This window comes from Apis florea, unplaced genomic scaffold (genome assembly GCF_048593485.1).
Source record: "Apis florea isolate Af1SG1 unplaced genomic scaffold, ASM4859348v1 contig_3496_pilon, whole genome shotgun sequence".
In the NCBI taxonomy this organism is placed as follows: domain Eukaryota; kingdom Metazoa; phylum Arthropoda; class Insecta; order Hymenoptera; family Apidae; genus Apis; species Apis florea.
Window position 1 is genome coordinate 771,492 of NW_028256773.1, and position 16,271 is coordinate 787,762.

Here is a 16,271-nt window from a genome sequence, read left to right on the forward strand (position 1 = left end):
TCGTTAATAAAATTGTTTATATATAAGTTTATTATGTCATAATTATTATATTATATGCAAGTTTATAATTTTGTATGTATACATAAATATATATAGTATATATGTATAAATATTATATAATTACATATAGTACATACATATTCATATCGTGCGCGTGCGCATTTGTATGTGCTTAATGTATGTATATATATAAATATATATGTGTATATATGTATACATATAGTACATACATGCATATTTAAAATATTATAAAAACAATTTATCTCTTGTTTGTAATTTTTACTGTTCCTTATCTTTCTTTACTTCTTTTGAATATCTATAATTTACTTACAGATAATACACATGTATATGTTTTCTATAGATTAAATTACAATTTAATCATATTTTAATATATCTTTTTATATTCAATATATTTTAAATTTTATTTTATTATTTCGATTAATTATTTTTGATATTATGTATATTATTTGATAATATACACAATCTATTTTGGAGATATATTTATGATAAACATTTTATATATGCAATATTTTACTGCATGTATTATATCAAATAGATAAAAAAATTGGAAATTATATATAAAATAATAATTTTAAAAATATATAATTTATACAAATATTATTTTTCAAAATTATAATTGAACTCTATGGATTATTAAATATGTAAAATTTTTTAAAATTTTATTTCAATTTTTTAACCTTGCTTCAATAGTTGGCAATTGATTCTTGATATGAAATAGAAATATCACTAGGGAAAATTACTAAGCAGTAAGTCTCGACAGGTGTTTTGTACAGGTGTTCAGTCGGACAGTGGCGCGTATTCGTGTGTTCAGTATATACCTTGTTTGCTCGGCACAATAAAGTGTAATTGATATTGAACAAATACAAAAAAAAATGTGAAATTTTTCATTTAAAATTTTTAAAAATGTCTCGGTTATGGTGTGATATGATAGATTCGAAGTATCGTGAAAGGTGATCGTTATTAAGAATAATATTTCCATACGAAAGATCAACGGCAGACATCGTGGGATATTGCAGTTGGATATTATGCTAATCACGTTACGATCAGAATGCGAGAAGAAGAACTTGAGATATCACTCAAGGTGATCAAAAGTTTAATTTTCATTTTTAATATTTTTTAATATTATATATTTTCATTTAATATTTTTATATAATGATATATCACATTTTTATATCAATATATCATTATATTTATTTACGTACATTATATTTTTAATAAACGAAATATAAATTTACACATTTTTAAATATTAAGAATTAATAATTTAATTAAAAAAAAATAGATTATTTATGCATATTATATATAGCTTACTTATATATACATTTATTGTTCTCAAAGTAAAAGATAATAAAATTATATTTAAAATCAAATATTAATAGATTTTGAGTAAAACTATTTTAGTGAGATTTATATTAAATTTCAAATCAAATTTCGGAAATGCGTATGCGCAGTAACAAACTGCATTACGAATATACATATAATGTAGCGACCGGCTTATTACATTTTAGGTTAAGTATAATATTTTTTTATTTCTATCAATAATTAAATAAGAATGAATAACAAAAATAAATTATGAACAAAAATATAGAGAAATAGAAAAATATATATATACAAAAATTATTATGTATATATGTTAATATAATATAATTTCAAAAGTAAAATACTTACAGAAATGGCATTTGTTTTAAATAGAAACTATATTTATTTTAAATTTATAATATCTAAAAAGTTCAAATCATTTTTAAACGACTTCAATAATAGAAAAATTAAAAAATAATATTAATATGTACAAATAAAAGAATATGTATATTTTTATTTTTCAGAAATTATAAAAAAGAATATATACAGATATATAGATGTATTTGTATAACATCATTTAATTTTGCTTCATTAATTGTAATTTCTTATTCGATTATAATGGTATCTATTGATATATTTTCATAAATAGATAGATATATGTTCATAAATGATTACTTTTAATATTCTTATTGTCTGCACTTGAAACAATCAATGCGTGCATGCATATGTCGTTATATTTTATTTCGTCATAAAAAAAATAATTCACTTATTAATAGAATGTTATTATATTTAAAATTACGATGTATTAACAATTAACATTACAATTTATTATAAATATAACAGTAGTAATAATTTATTTCATATAATAATAAATTTAATTTATTAAATATTTTCTATTTTAATTTCTATTTTGATTAATTTAAAATTGTTTTTGAATATTATATGAATAATATGAGTATAATTTTTTTGATTGTTTTCATTAAAATTTATTAATAATAAAATGCTTTTTATAATCGTTATTATAATAACATACATGTAGTTCTTTTTTTTTGTCAGTATATTTAGATCTTTAATTATGTAAAATATGATGCTTTATAGTTTTTTATATTTAAGTAAAATAATAAAAATTAATTTTAAAAAATTTAATTTTAAAAAATACTTCTTATTTAATTTAAAAAAAGAAATTTTAATCTGATTTAATTATTTTAAATTCTATCGTGTTATTCGAATAACTAATAATCTTTTAATTGAAATATAAAAATATAGAAAAAAATTATTTTTCCATTTGAAAAGTTTTCAGAAAGAATTGATCGAATGATTGCATATTATTTTTTCCTACTTTCTTTTATGGTTTTAAGTGATAAATTCATAAAAATGAAATTATTAATACAATTAAATTGCTAACATCATTTAAGATTAATTATACTTTTTCTAATATTTTAATTAATTATACTTTTTCTAATATTCAACTATAAAATTATCAGATTATATGAGAAACTCATGAGAAAATTAGTTTAATTGAAATATTCGTCTTCAATAAATGTTTCAGAATTGTGTTTAGAAATTATAATTATTCGGATCTAAAGAAAAAATACTCATTAGTTATATAATGTTTTAAATTGGTTAAATCGTTTATGGTAAATACTAAAAAAATTGATATATATTCTCTATCGGAATATTTTCTGTGAAAGCTCACACTTTACGATAAAAGTTTCAAGAATATATATTATGACGTTTTTTTTTCGATCTATATATATAATACAATATAAAATGTTTACTTGTACAATTTAGTATGGTCATATTTAAAAATAATTTTACAATATTTTATCAATATAAAATAATATAATATATTTAGATTTTAGAATGATAATCGATGCGATAAAAATATCTTTCATATTTTACATATTTTTATAAATAGTAAATATGATAAAAATTATAAAAAATGATTTGTTTGCTAAATTTAAATATTATCTTTATTTTATTAAATTGTTTAATCTATGAATATATTTTAATTTAAAAGTTTATTATTATAAAATTACAAAAAAATATTTTATGCAAATGTTTTATTAAAAAAATTTAAATAACTTGTTGTTTTCTTCAGGATATTATTTTCTTCGTAAAATTTTAATGACTATGTATAGATTAAATATAAAAATTATTTTAAGTTTAATTAAAAAACATTTAATTTCAGAAATTATATTGAATTATATTAGCTTTAAACAATATTATTACTTCATTACAATGTTGTTCCGAAATTCAAATAAATATATAAATATTCAATATATATATATAGAAATTATGCATAAATCTTATTGATGTTATTTCAAATTTTTGATAAATATTTTTAATATGATATTTGCATTTTTTATATTAAATTTATCATTAATATATTAATTAATTTTATGAACATTATGTTTATTATTTATGTTATATCCGATTTTACATATATATAAATGCACGTATATAAATTTCAACAAAAACTCGATCTCGAGAACCGATTCACATAGACTTAGGCCTTTATCGATTTAACCTATTTCTTTCTTTAGGAAAAACCGTTATCTCGATTTTGGTAGAATTTTTTAAAATATTTTAACGAACATAATTTGTTAGAATTTTAAAATTTTTAAGAATTTTAATTTAATATATACACAATATACTGTAAAAAAATATAAAATGGAACTTTTAATGACATTTTATTCGTTAAAATCGGTTATTGAACCATTGCATATAAAATTATCTTGTTTAATGATGATTAATAACTTGCATCATCAATAAAAAATGATAGCACATCTTTGATATTGATGAGAATATGTTCATAATGAAGTGTTTCCTTTTTCTTTACTTGAAATTATAGTCGACTAATAACTGTACATGAAAAACTGTTAATCAACCTGAAATCATAAAATATATTTACACATGGCTTAACTAAATTTTCTTCCTCGTTTTTTACTTGCTTTTATATTTTCATATTCTCTGTGTTTCGAAGACTAAACGATTCTTGTTTTATTGATCATTCTATTTAAATCATTATATTCATTAATAAAAGAATCTTTTATTCTTATCTTCTCAATATATGGTACCGATTCTTATGAATATTATTATTTATCATATTCGATTGATTTATAACAATACTAATGACAATATTGAATGCAATGATATTCAATATTATCCACATCATTATTATGTAGAATCGTATTTAACAGTAGAACATATTCTATAAAAAATTCTATAAAAAAAAAAAACAATGAAACATGCTATGTAATGAATTTTAATATTTAACAATATTACGAATATGTCTTACATAATTTTTGATTGAAAAAGATCTCTTTATAATATTCTTATTGATTGTTTAAACGATTCGTGTTTAAACCTGTTTTTTATTTTGTATTTCTGCAATCAAATGATATATTGACTTATTGATCGACGAAATGTAATTTCGATAACAAAGATATATCATTTTTATAGAATTAAATTTATTCCCTTATTAATAATAATTTTTACAAGTATATTACTGTTTAATATCTGCTGATATTATCTTTGTTGACATTAATTGTTATAATTTTTTGTTATCATTATATTATATATTTATTATTATTTCATTATATAAATTTTATTTTTTATTTTATCTAAAAAATTTCATTATAAAATTGATATACTTTGAATGAATAATTTATATTATATACTCTATTTTTATATCGCTCAATCATTTTATAATTGATTAATAAGAAAGTTGCGCGAGAAAATAGTTATAGGATGCTCTATGCTCTTTCTTGCTCGTCTCGACCTACAGGTTTTAGAAAGTTCATCTTGAGATGATCGTACACATACGCATGATATCTTCTGTATAATTTGAAATTGCCCATAATGATGGATAATACTCATGGAATTGTTTGCAACAAAATTTATTAAAATCGATGATACAAATTTTAATCGAGAGAGTTTTAATCAGAGAGCATCAAATGCATATAGAAATCTTTATTTACAGGTGGTGATAGTTGGTAATGGAGCTGTAGGAAAATCGTCAATGATCCAAAGATTTTGTAAAGGTACTTACACAAGGGATTATAAGAAGACGATTGGTGTGGACTTTTTGGAACGGCAGATCGAGTAAGTAAAAATAGAATAAAAAAAATCCTTTATCATTTTTTAATAAAACTATAAAATTAATTACATATAAAAATGATCATCTATGTTTAACACTTTAAAAATATCAAGAACGATGAATTATATTAAAAGCTTTTCTTTTTATTATAATCAAATTATCGCAGAATCTTTATTAGGTCAATCGAGAAAAATTTGTTTAAACGAGCTTCGTGGTTGTAACGGTGTTCATACCTGTTTGGATGATAAAAAATGTTTTACCCATCTTGCTCACCTCGATTACTAACCTCGATGAAAAAATTCATCGTAATATTTTTTTATACTATCTTATAGGCTTTTTTTGCATATAAAACATAGTTGGTATGTAAAATACATAATGAAATTCCTTTGAAAACTCGATCTAATTTATTGCTCGTATATTATTTATATATTTATATATATATATATCAGGCCTTGATATAATTGTTTTTTCAGAAAACTCTTATATATATTTACGAATATGGTCGAAATAATTATACTACGCATAAGTACACAATATAAGGAAAAAATCATAAAGAACTGAATATTTATTTTTAGACAGATTTTCATATCTTTCTATATATTCGAAAAAATTATCTCACGAATGAACGAGAATATTAATATCGAATGAAAGGTAAAAATTCGTTTTCGCGCTACGTCGGTCGATAATTAAAGACCATGTTAAAGGAGAATGTACAATAGGCATATTCTGCTTTACATGTATACATGTTCTTCAAGTTAATTATATTATATAAAAATGATCTTCTCTTCTTCTTAATCACGGATTTATCGTTTTCCAAAAAACTAATAAAATGATTTCCTATTACTCTTTAGCTTCAATTTCAATTGTGAAAATTATTATTAAAGTTAATAGCATATCTAATTAAACGGTTATTGGATTTATTTAATGTTATTTATAATATGTTCCCATTATTGCTTCGATTATTAAAAAAAAATTATTTTTATTTTAAAAGTAAATATATTCTAAATGTATATCTTTCTTATAAATTTTTCTAATAAATTGTTTATTTTATAAGAATACAATTAAACGAAATATATTTTATATAAATAAATTTTATATTATTTTCTATTTATTTATATTATATTATATATTATTTATATATTAAATCACGAATCATTCTTCAAATTAGTTCACAATTGGACGAATATTTTAATAAGATTAATTAGACCTTCAAAAATTCTTATACAATTAAAATTACATTACGAATTCATTGTTTCTTAAATATCAAATATTTTACGTATAGACAGATGGTAAAACATTTTTCTAAGAACAAGCGTATGTTTCTAGGTCCTGAGAAAAACGCATGTTATTCGTCTCGACATGAGCTATCGTGGGATACTTCTGCACTGATACTGATGCACATTTGCTCCGCGATAATCGTGATCGCCTTTTTAAGAAGACTTTAAACTACTTTTTGCATCTCCTTTCTTTTAGTGCAATAGCACGAAAGTAAAAAACGCAGCCGGAAAAAATTGGCAAATCGTTTAAAAGGTCTCTAAACGAGACCAATTATAACACAGCACAGTTTAACAAACAATTCTTAAAATATTTTATTAGTCGACTAAGATCTAGTTGAATGATAATTTGAAATCATTGATTTCAATTATGTTTCTCGAATTAATGAAAGTATTGTAACTGTAAATCTTTGTAAATCTAAATAATGAATTGAAGATCGGAATTAATTCCGGAATTAAATCAAATAACGGAATGCTAAGATGTTCAATCTTGCGCAAATCTTTATGGACTTGTTTGAAAGAAACGCGGTCGAGTTTTCTCTTTTCCCTTTTCACACGTCTTAAGTAGATCGAGGATTTTAAGTCAGACAGGTATTTTGCAATATCGGTACAAACTTTTAAAATTTTAAAAAAACTTTCCAATACTATGCTATGCATATATTTCATAGATTCTTTTTTTTTTTTTTTTTTTTGAAAAAAAAAAATAAAAAGAACGTTACAAATTCATATATATATATATATAATGTATTATACATTTCAAGTATAATATACCGCTACCGATGACCTTGGTCACGACAGCCTTTCATCCAACTTTATTTAATTTGCACGTTCTACATGTACATATTCAGTCGGTTGAGAAATATTTTACAGTCAAACTTACATGCATGTTCTCAATGATTTTACGCACAAATTCTATAATTCGATAATATTAAAAAAAAAAAAAAATCTTATTTTCTTATTAATAAGATCGGAATACTTATTCTTTGTTTCATTATCTAAAATGTTTAATCTCATACTTCTTTTTAATGCATTTTTATCTATCTAAAAAAAATATCGTTGATGAAAATATGTCAAAAGAAAAAAGATACGTATATAATTTCTAGAAGAATACTAACGATATTTAGTGGTCATCGAATTGAACCTAGCTGACAGAAATTCTCCAGTAAGATATATATGTAGCACATTAGGAATGCTATGTAAAAAGCCATATACGTATAAATCATTCCATTATCTGTTCTGATTTACGAAGCAGTGTCTATGCTATATTTTCAGGAGGTTGAACGTGTTGTAAATCATTTTAATCGATTCCTATTCACAAAATATCAAGAAGATAGAGAATTAAAATGCCTTCGAAATATAATAGAAATCTATTTATTAAATTTTAGTTATCTGATCAATTTGAACTTTTATCGATTGAATCTAATTATTCATGAGTATTTATATTATTTGAATAGAAAATAAAAAAATAATATAAACCATTTAAAAACGAAATTGATCAATTCCATTTTTTCTGAAAATTCTTAATTTTAAAATATATGATTTCGAAAATTTTTCCAAGTATCCTAAGAAAAATAAGAAAAATAATCTTGTTATTTTACAGGGTGGATGGAGAGGATGTAAGACTGATGCTATGGGATACTGCTGGTCAGGAGGAATTCGACGCAATCACTGCGGCTTATTATCGCGGCGCCCATGCCTGCGTCCTCGCTTATTCAGCGACCGACAGAGATTCCTTCGACGCCATTCCTTCGTGGAAACAGAAGGTACGACTCTCGTGCACACGAGACATATACACTATGCTGAACCGGTGCAAGCACGTTTCCGTAGGTAGTCACGATGGATGGTGGAATGTGAAAGTGAAGGTGCCATTAAAGCAAGGGGCTGATTTTAAGTCGTTCCACGGCTGAATATTTCTACAGATAGCAACACACCAGTCTTAGATTGTTTTGCGAAAATACGATTCTTAGAATCATGTTCTGTCTAAAGGAGAATCGGTTAGAATAGATATAAATTTATATTTAGTGAGATTTATGGCTCTTATTTTTAATCTTATTTCATTAGAACATTATACCGAGTAATGATTTTATTTTTTGACTATCCTATTGCATATTCTTTAATCAATATATTCTATATAAATAATTGTTAAATTATTTTTTGAAACATCATATTTTATTTTTATCAAATAAATTAACATAATTTTAAATGATTTAAAAACTTTGTAATTCTTTTTAAAACATTATATATATATATATAATAATTTCTAATAAATATATTTGTAATAAGCATACAATCTTAAAATGACTTAAACTTAAAATTGAATTTCTCATCGATATAGTTTTTAATTTCTGTCTACTATCATATAAAACGAGTTAGTAGATAATAATTGTTGACGTAAGTACCATCGATGATGCCTTAAAGACATACACTTTCTTATAAAACCATAATTTTATACAGTGTTTCTTAATTATCTCTTTCTTGTAATTATATATTGAACAAAACAGTATTTTAAAAATTTAAATTAATCTATATATCTAATATTTAATTTAATTTGTACTCTAATATAAAAAACAAAATTTTAAAAAGATTTAATAAATATGTATTATGAAATATTATAATAAAATAATGAATATATACATTGATCTTAATAATATCAATAATTAATATTTGATTACTTAGCGAACAATTCCGATTATAATTCGAGATCATTGAATATTCTCTTGAATTCCTTTCATAGAAACTTGTACGTTCGCTTTTTTCTTTCTTTTCGAAGAAACACAAACAAGACAGAAGCAAGTAAGTTTTATAGATATAAATACGTAACGAATATAACTATGTAAATAAATGTGTTATTGCGAATTGTATTTTATTCAGATAATTTTTCTATTATATTTTATATTTTTCTAATTTTTCAAATTTAAATTAATTAAATAAAACTGTAAATTGTATTTCAAATTAATTTAATGATAGTTTTCTCTTTCTCTTTTTGACTGTTTAAAAATTATAGCTACTTTGTTAATATTAATTAAAAGGAAAAAAATTTTGAATTCTGATTCGCAGACTGATAAAAACAACGATCTATTTTTTCCAGGTGAAGAATGAGTGTGGTGAAATTCCCACGGTTCTTGTACAAAATAAGATGGACCTTGTTGATCAATGCGTCATTGATCTGTAAGCCTAACATTTAGTTTGCTTAATTAATAATGCAATTTCAAATAATCTCAAGCATAGCATTGTTTTAGGGATGAAGCTGAGAGGCTTGGTCATATCCTAGGTTGTAAGCTTTTAAGAACATCGGTGAAAGAGGATGTCGGAGTCATGAGCGTTTTCCGGCATTTGGCGTCACGATGTCTTCACGAAATGCGTCGCTGTGATGACGATTATCAGGACGATTTGAGATTATACTCTGCTGGACCTAGATCTCCTTCTGTAATAAGTAACTATTTTTTGCTTTTTTTTTTATTCTTTCGTCTGATGTGTGTAATATTCCTCAATGCGATAGTTATATATTTAATTCTTCAATACTTTTATTCTGCTGTAGATTTATTATTCTATAACAGGAAAAATATTTTGATGAATAAAAGATATAGATTTTATTTTAAGAAATCTAAACAAATAATCTTTTTATATTAATCACACATGAATCTAGATTGCGTTAATTGCAAGATATTAAAATATTTGTAATACAAGTAAAATAAATGTGATGCATTTCGATAAAATAATACATAATTGATTCATTGAACCGATATGAAAATTATAATCATATAATAATAAAATTATTTTTTCGATTAAAAATAAAAAATTAGTATTTTCAGTATTTCAGTATTCTTTTCAATGTAACATTTAATAATTTTCTTAATAAATTACTTTTATAAATTTACTTATAATTTAATTTTAATAAAATAAAGTTAAAAGTTTTTAAAATTGATTCAGCAATTTCTTGTAAACTAAAGATTCATTCGTTTCAGACATGTGTCAGAAGAACATAGAAAATTGAAAATGAATGATATTATTGATCGTGATTTGCATCGGCTATTAAATGTACAAATTTGTATAAATAAGAACAATAGAATAGCATTGATTCACATATAGTCGATTCAATATAGATGTTGACCAATTGTTTTAACCGATAATACGTAATTGTCTAAAAAGAACAGTGTACTTTCTTGGAAACTGCTCGAGAAGATGCATAATGTATTAATTATGTCGGATATGCACCCTTGTATTTATAGCTTGAATTAATTCTTGATTCTTTAAATACATCGTCATCACATTCGTCACTCGTAAGGAAACAAATTCAAAATAAATTTCTGTCGTTCTTTCAATTTTTTTCTTTAATATATTTTTTATTTCAAATCTGAAGAACACTTTGAAATCAAAACTAATTTATCATAGATAAAAATGAAAAAAACATTAAATGAGGTTTTTTTTAATTTAAATTGAGATTTAAAAGATTATGATAAATTTACCATTGATATTTTATTTTATTAATCAGTTATATAATATAATGAAATCTATAAGTAAACTAATAATCTAAATTTGTAATTTTTTTTAAGAGAATAATTATCTAAATAAAAAATAAATGAAACAATTTTAAATAATATTTTTTAATGATTTTTCTTTATAAGATTTATCTCAAAAAATTATGAACAATTTAGAAAAGTCTATAATTTTAAATATGTAATATTTTATTTTAATTATTTAAAAGTACCATAAAAAAGAATTTCGTTAAATACCGAAAATATCAAAAATAAATATTCATTAATGTTATTTAGAACTATTATCGAGAACTTTAGATAACTTCCTGTAGAATATAAACATGTATGTACATAAAAAGATATGTCTTCAGATATATATCGCGTGACTAATAGCATTGATCTTGATAATATATAAATGTACATAATACATATTGATTTCTATATTTTATGTTCTATTCGAACATTGTTCAGAAAACGAACTTTTGGTGATATAAAGAACTTGTGACGATTTTGAATTAATTTAAGTTCTTATAAAATAAATATATATTATTTAAAAATGAATTATGTCTGAATCAAAGAAAAAGAATTATATTCTTATATGATTTAATTATACAATAAATATATAACAAAAGATAACAATTAGAATGATATACTTTCATATTAAAACGAAAAAAAAAAAAATTACAAAAATATTGAAAGGATTTTTAAATTGTTTCACAAGTATATTTGTAAAATTATGCAAATTAATATAATTAATATAATTTATGAAATCTTTACAACATTGAATTGATTTTTAATATCTTAATTATTTAATGTGATTAAGTTTTTTTTTAACATAATTGAACATAAATAAGAGAAAATTATAGAATATAATAATTACTTAAATATAATTAGTTTATTTGTAAACATAAATTCTACAAATTGTTTATAGAATATATAGTATTTACAGAAGTAACAAAATATTTTAATTTTATATATAAAACAATTTGAAGTGTATATTTATGTAATATAATACATTAACATGTGAATGTAAAACATGAGAAATTTTAATAGAAGATATATTGTAAGATCACTATTTTTAATAATTTTGTAATTTATGAAAATATATATATATATATATACATACATACATATATGCATATATATATGTTATAGGCGCATTTAGTCCAAATGGATCCACATGTAGTCGGAGTATGGGGAATGGTACCATAGTTTTGCGGTCAGGAGCCAAGACAAAGAATCATAAAAAAAGAAATTTTGTAAAAAATGCTTGTAGATTGCTTTAGCCTTTGTATGGATAAATATGTGAAAATTAATGAATGCTTTAACCATGTACAGATTGATATATTCATATTTATAAAGAAGATATAAATAACTTTCATTTCAATATTTCAATGCTTACAAATTGGTTTAAGATTATTATAAAATACGCACAACGTAAAGTATCAAAAACTTAACAGAAAGATTAATGCAAATATTTTTAAACAATATTATTATGTCAATTAATTTGTAATATACACTTGTTTTGATATAAAACTATCACTATATGTCTATAGTTTATTTCAATTACATACTGATTATTTATTATAATTATAAATAAAAAATAAGCCTAATTTAGATAACTTTACTCAAATAATTTTATTAAAAAAAAAAAAGAACTTAGGAGGTATAAAGTGCAAAATAAAAAGAAAAATGTAATAAAAAAATAGTCTTTTATACTGAAACATTTTTATACATTGAATTTCTCTTATTGAATGTTAATTTTTCTAAATGTTTTAATATTATTATGAATATGTGTAAATACATTTCTTCTTGTTGAGTACTTCATTGTTTTAAATGTTCCCTGTATGATTTTTTATTTCTCAATCAAATGTATATCTTTTATAATCTTTATTAAAAACATGAAATTTTCATGTTTTTGTAAATATATTATTTGTATTGAAGATGAACATAATGATGTTGACTATTCATATATTGAATTAAGTTAAGCTATAAGTAATTAATAAAAAAAAATGATATAATTTTAAATATCATAATTGAATAAAATAACACGTTTATAATTAAAGGAATTTTAAAGAATTCTAAATTTTTAAAAAATATTGAAATATATATTAATTTATATGTAAACAAATACTGATATAATGGTTAACCAAATATACTAGTTTATAAGAAAGAAAATATTATATTGATGTAAACAATATTTTTTGTGAATGATAATGCAAGTTATTAATAAAAATAAAGCGTTATTATGATTTTTATATCTAATTATTTTTTTAATCTATTTTAATTTATATTAATACCTCAAAAAAATTGTAAAGAATTTACAAAGAAAAATAAATATTATAGAATGCATAAAAAATATATTTATATAAATTTTGATTTATTATATTCTATTTAAATTAAAAGTATTATATTATGAATTTTACTACATAAAAATAATAGATATCAGCAAAAATTAAATTCTTGAATTTTTTTATGAATTATATGGTTATTTTGGATTTCAAACTTATATTAAAATTGAATTTGTATGTATCAGATATAAAGAATATTAAATGTATAATTAATTAAATATATAAAAAGCGAATAAAAATTATATGTCTATGCACTGTATCATATATTAATAATCATTTTAACAACGAAATAATTACATTATACAATAACATGAAATTAAAAAAAATTAATTCTCACATAAATTAAATAACTTTTGAAAATCTTGCCAAACTATATATGAAATTCTTATTCTTTTTTTATAATAATTATAATATAAAGAAAATTATAAATTTTATATCAAATATGATAACTTTATCTACAATAATATAATAAAGTTATAACCATTAATAACAGATAACATATTAAAAAGTCAAATTCATAATTATAATTTATATGTAATTTTCATTAACATTCCTTAATAATCTTTTTATAGTAGGAAGCATTATTAAGTTTAAATAATTAAGATAATTATAAATTATTATAACATAAGTATATCATATGTCAATTGGTAATCACATACGTATAATATCCACACAAAGAACAAATATTATAAAAATACTAATATGTTATGTTATATATTTATATTTTTTAAAGAAAAAAGAAAATAAGCAAGTATTTATTACTCACAATTAAATCATTAAAGATCAATGAATATAAAATGTCATGATTTACACACATTTATATTATTCATTTTCCTTCTTTTCAAATATAGATTCTAATAAAATTATTATTCTTAACATAGTTTTATTTTATTTATATATTATAACTATTTAAAACATACACAAACTTAGTTCTTATTAAAAAATTTTATGTGAATATATTATGTATGAAAATATTTTTTATATTAATTTTATATTTATACTTCCTACCATAATTAATGTTCAAATACAAATGTAATGTTCATAAAACCTTACTTGCACATATAGTAAGGTATAGAAACAATATATATAGAGAAAATAATCCACATTATATGATACTTTTTTTACATTTACCATAAAAATCATCATTGAATTATCATAAAGCACCCTGCCTTAAGTAACTTTTTGTAAATCTCCTTTAGAACAACTATTGCTCATTTAAGGAGTGATTTATTCAGTTTTCTTTAAAATCAATTATCTCCAATATAATTTCATAGTAATTGAATTGTGTGCATTTTATCAATATAATCTAATAATCCTTGTAATCTTTTTTTTATTCGTTTTTGATCATCCATAGTACATCCAAGAATTGCTGTTTCAAAATTTTTATCAGAATGGCCAACATTTTGTGAGGTACAAGCATTCATAAAAGATGCACAACGTTGTCGAGTTCCAGCTGGATCATTACGAAGACCAACAACTAAACTATCAATCAAACCATTTACCTAAATGAATCAATTTATATTGTTGTATTATTATATAGAATTATATTAAAAAAATATATAAATATACTTTGATACTAATTTGATATAAAATATATAATATAATTAATACTTGATGTAATGCTTCTTCTTGAATCTGATCACGTTGAATTTTAACCAATACATCAACTGTTAAACATCGCATAGATAATCTTTCAGCATATCTCAGTACATCATCCTTGTCAGCTATTTTTAAAAATAATATATAATTTTGAATATTCTTTTATAATTTTTTCATAGAAATATAAAAAATATATAACATATTCATTAATTATATTTCTAATGTACTCATATAATAAAAAGAATCTTTTTAAGATATTTCTAGATACATTAGAACTAATCTTTTATTTTCAAAATATAAGTAAGATTAATACTGACTCTCTTCTAATGCACTAAGAATTTCATTGTTTCTAAGAGTATCTAAGGTTGTCAAGAGAGTATCCCTTTCTTCTTCAAGTCTCCAAGCATCTTTTCTCAATTGTTCTACATGTACTTCGATCTGATCAAGAAGGCTGAATAACCTGTCTTTTGGTTTTGTTAAACCATCACAATCCGCACTTTCCATTATATGTGGTAATGGACTATCCATTCTTTTTTTAATTTTTGAAACAATATTTCAACAACACAATTTCACGTAATTAAAAAATATGAAAAATTGATTTCAGTTGCAAGTTACAATGCAAATGCATTAATCGCATACAAATATATCCTCGGACTCTCGTTGCGTATACTGTACTCTTGTAATCGTGATATGAAAAGATGACTGACGGAGAATGTACAGAACATCTATATATAATTGACAACTGAATTATCAATTAGATAGCGCCAAATTCAAAAAATGTCTTTCCTCGTAATTAATTTAATAAATTTTATTATAATATATAACAATATAAAAAAATAAAATTTATAATATGTCTTAATAAACGATAAAATTGAATTATATTCATTATATTATATTTATGTTTATTTTCAAAATTAAAATTATATTTATTTTAATTCAAGCTATTTATTTAATATTTAATTTTTATGATTTTAAATAGAAATTTGAAATTAATCAATATTTTCTAATATTTATATACATATTAAAAGAGGTTTTATATATTTTATATAATATTTTATTTATAAAATATTTTATAAAATATTATATCACTAAATAAAATAATTTGAATATCTTAATAAAAGAAATTATATTTATGATTGAAAAGTAATTTT

General features: G+C 21.4%; 2 protein-coding genes across 2 annotated transcripts; one reads left to right on the forward strand and one right to left on the reverse strand.

The window, feature by feature from the left end:
- The first annotated feature begins 772 nt into the window (after nt 1-772).
- Rab23 (RAS oncogene family member Rab23) lies at nt 773-13,435 on the forward strand. Its single transcript, XM_003697532.4, has 6 exons — nt 773-1,102; nt 5,305-5,426; nt 8,296-8,458; nt 9,784-9,863; nt 9,935-10,128; nt 12,326-13,435. The coding sequence occupies exons 1-6, from the start codon at nt 1,070-1,072 to the stop codon at nt 12,454-12,456; spliced, it is 723 nt and encodes a 240-aa protein (XP_003697580.1). The 5' UTR covers nt 773-1,069; the 3' UTR covers nt 12,457-13,435.
- Nucleotides 12,866-15,995, reverse strand: LOC100865717 (BAG family molecular chaperone regulator 2). Its single transcript, XM_003697533.4, has 3 exons — nt 15,438-15,995; nt 15,133-15,245; nt 12,866-15,023 (listed from the first exon to the last, which is right to left on the reverse strand). Exons 1-3 carry the CDS (start codon nt 15,646-15,648, stop codon nt 14,790-14,792), a joined length of 558 nt encoding a protein of 185 aa, XP_003697581.1. The 5' UTR covers nt 15,649-15,995; the 3' UTR covers nt 12,866-14,789.
- Between the last annotated feature and the right edge of the window lie 276 nt (nt 15,996-16,271).

Bases quoted from the DNA above. Each gene is read 5' to 3' on its own strand.
- Rab23 (XM_003697532.4), top strand. From the start codon at position 1,070: ATGCGAGAAGAAGAACTTGAGATATCACTCAAG. The intron at 1,103-5,304 runs GTGATCAAAAGT...CTTTATTTACAG, and splicing joins AACTTGAGATATCACTCAAG to GTGGTGATAGTTGGTAATGG. The intron at 8,459-9,783 runs GTACGACTCTCG...TATTTTTTCCAG, and splicing joins TTCCTTCGTGGAAACAGAAG to GTGAAGAATGAGTGTGGTGA.
- LOC100865717 (XM_003697533.4), bottom strand. From the start codon at position 15,648: ATGGATAGTCCATTACCACATATAATGGAAAGTGCGGATTGTGATGGT. The intron at 15,246-15,437 runs GTCAGTATTAAT...TTTTAAAAATAG, and splicing joins TCTTAGTGCATTAGAAGAGA to CTGACAAGGATGATGTACTG. The intron at 15,024-15,132 runs GTATTAATTATA...TGATTCATTTAG, and splicing joins AAGAAGAAGCATTACATCAA to GTAAATGGTTTGATTGATAG.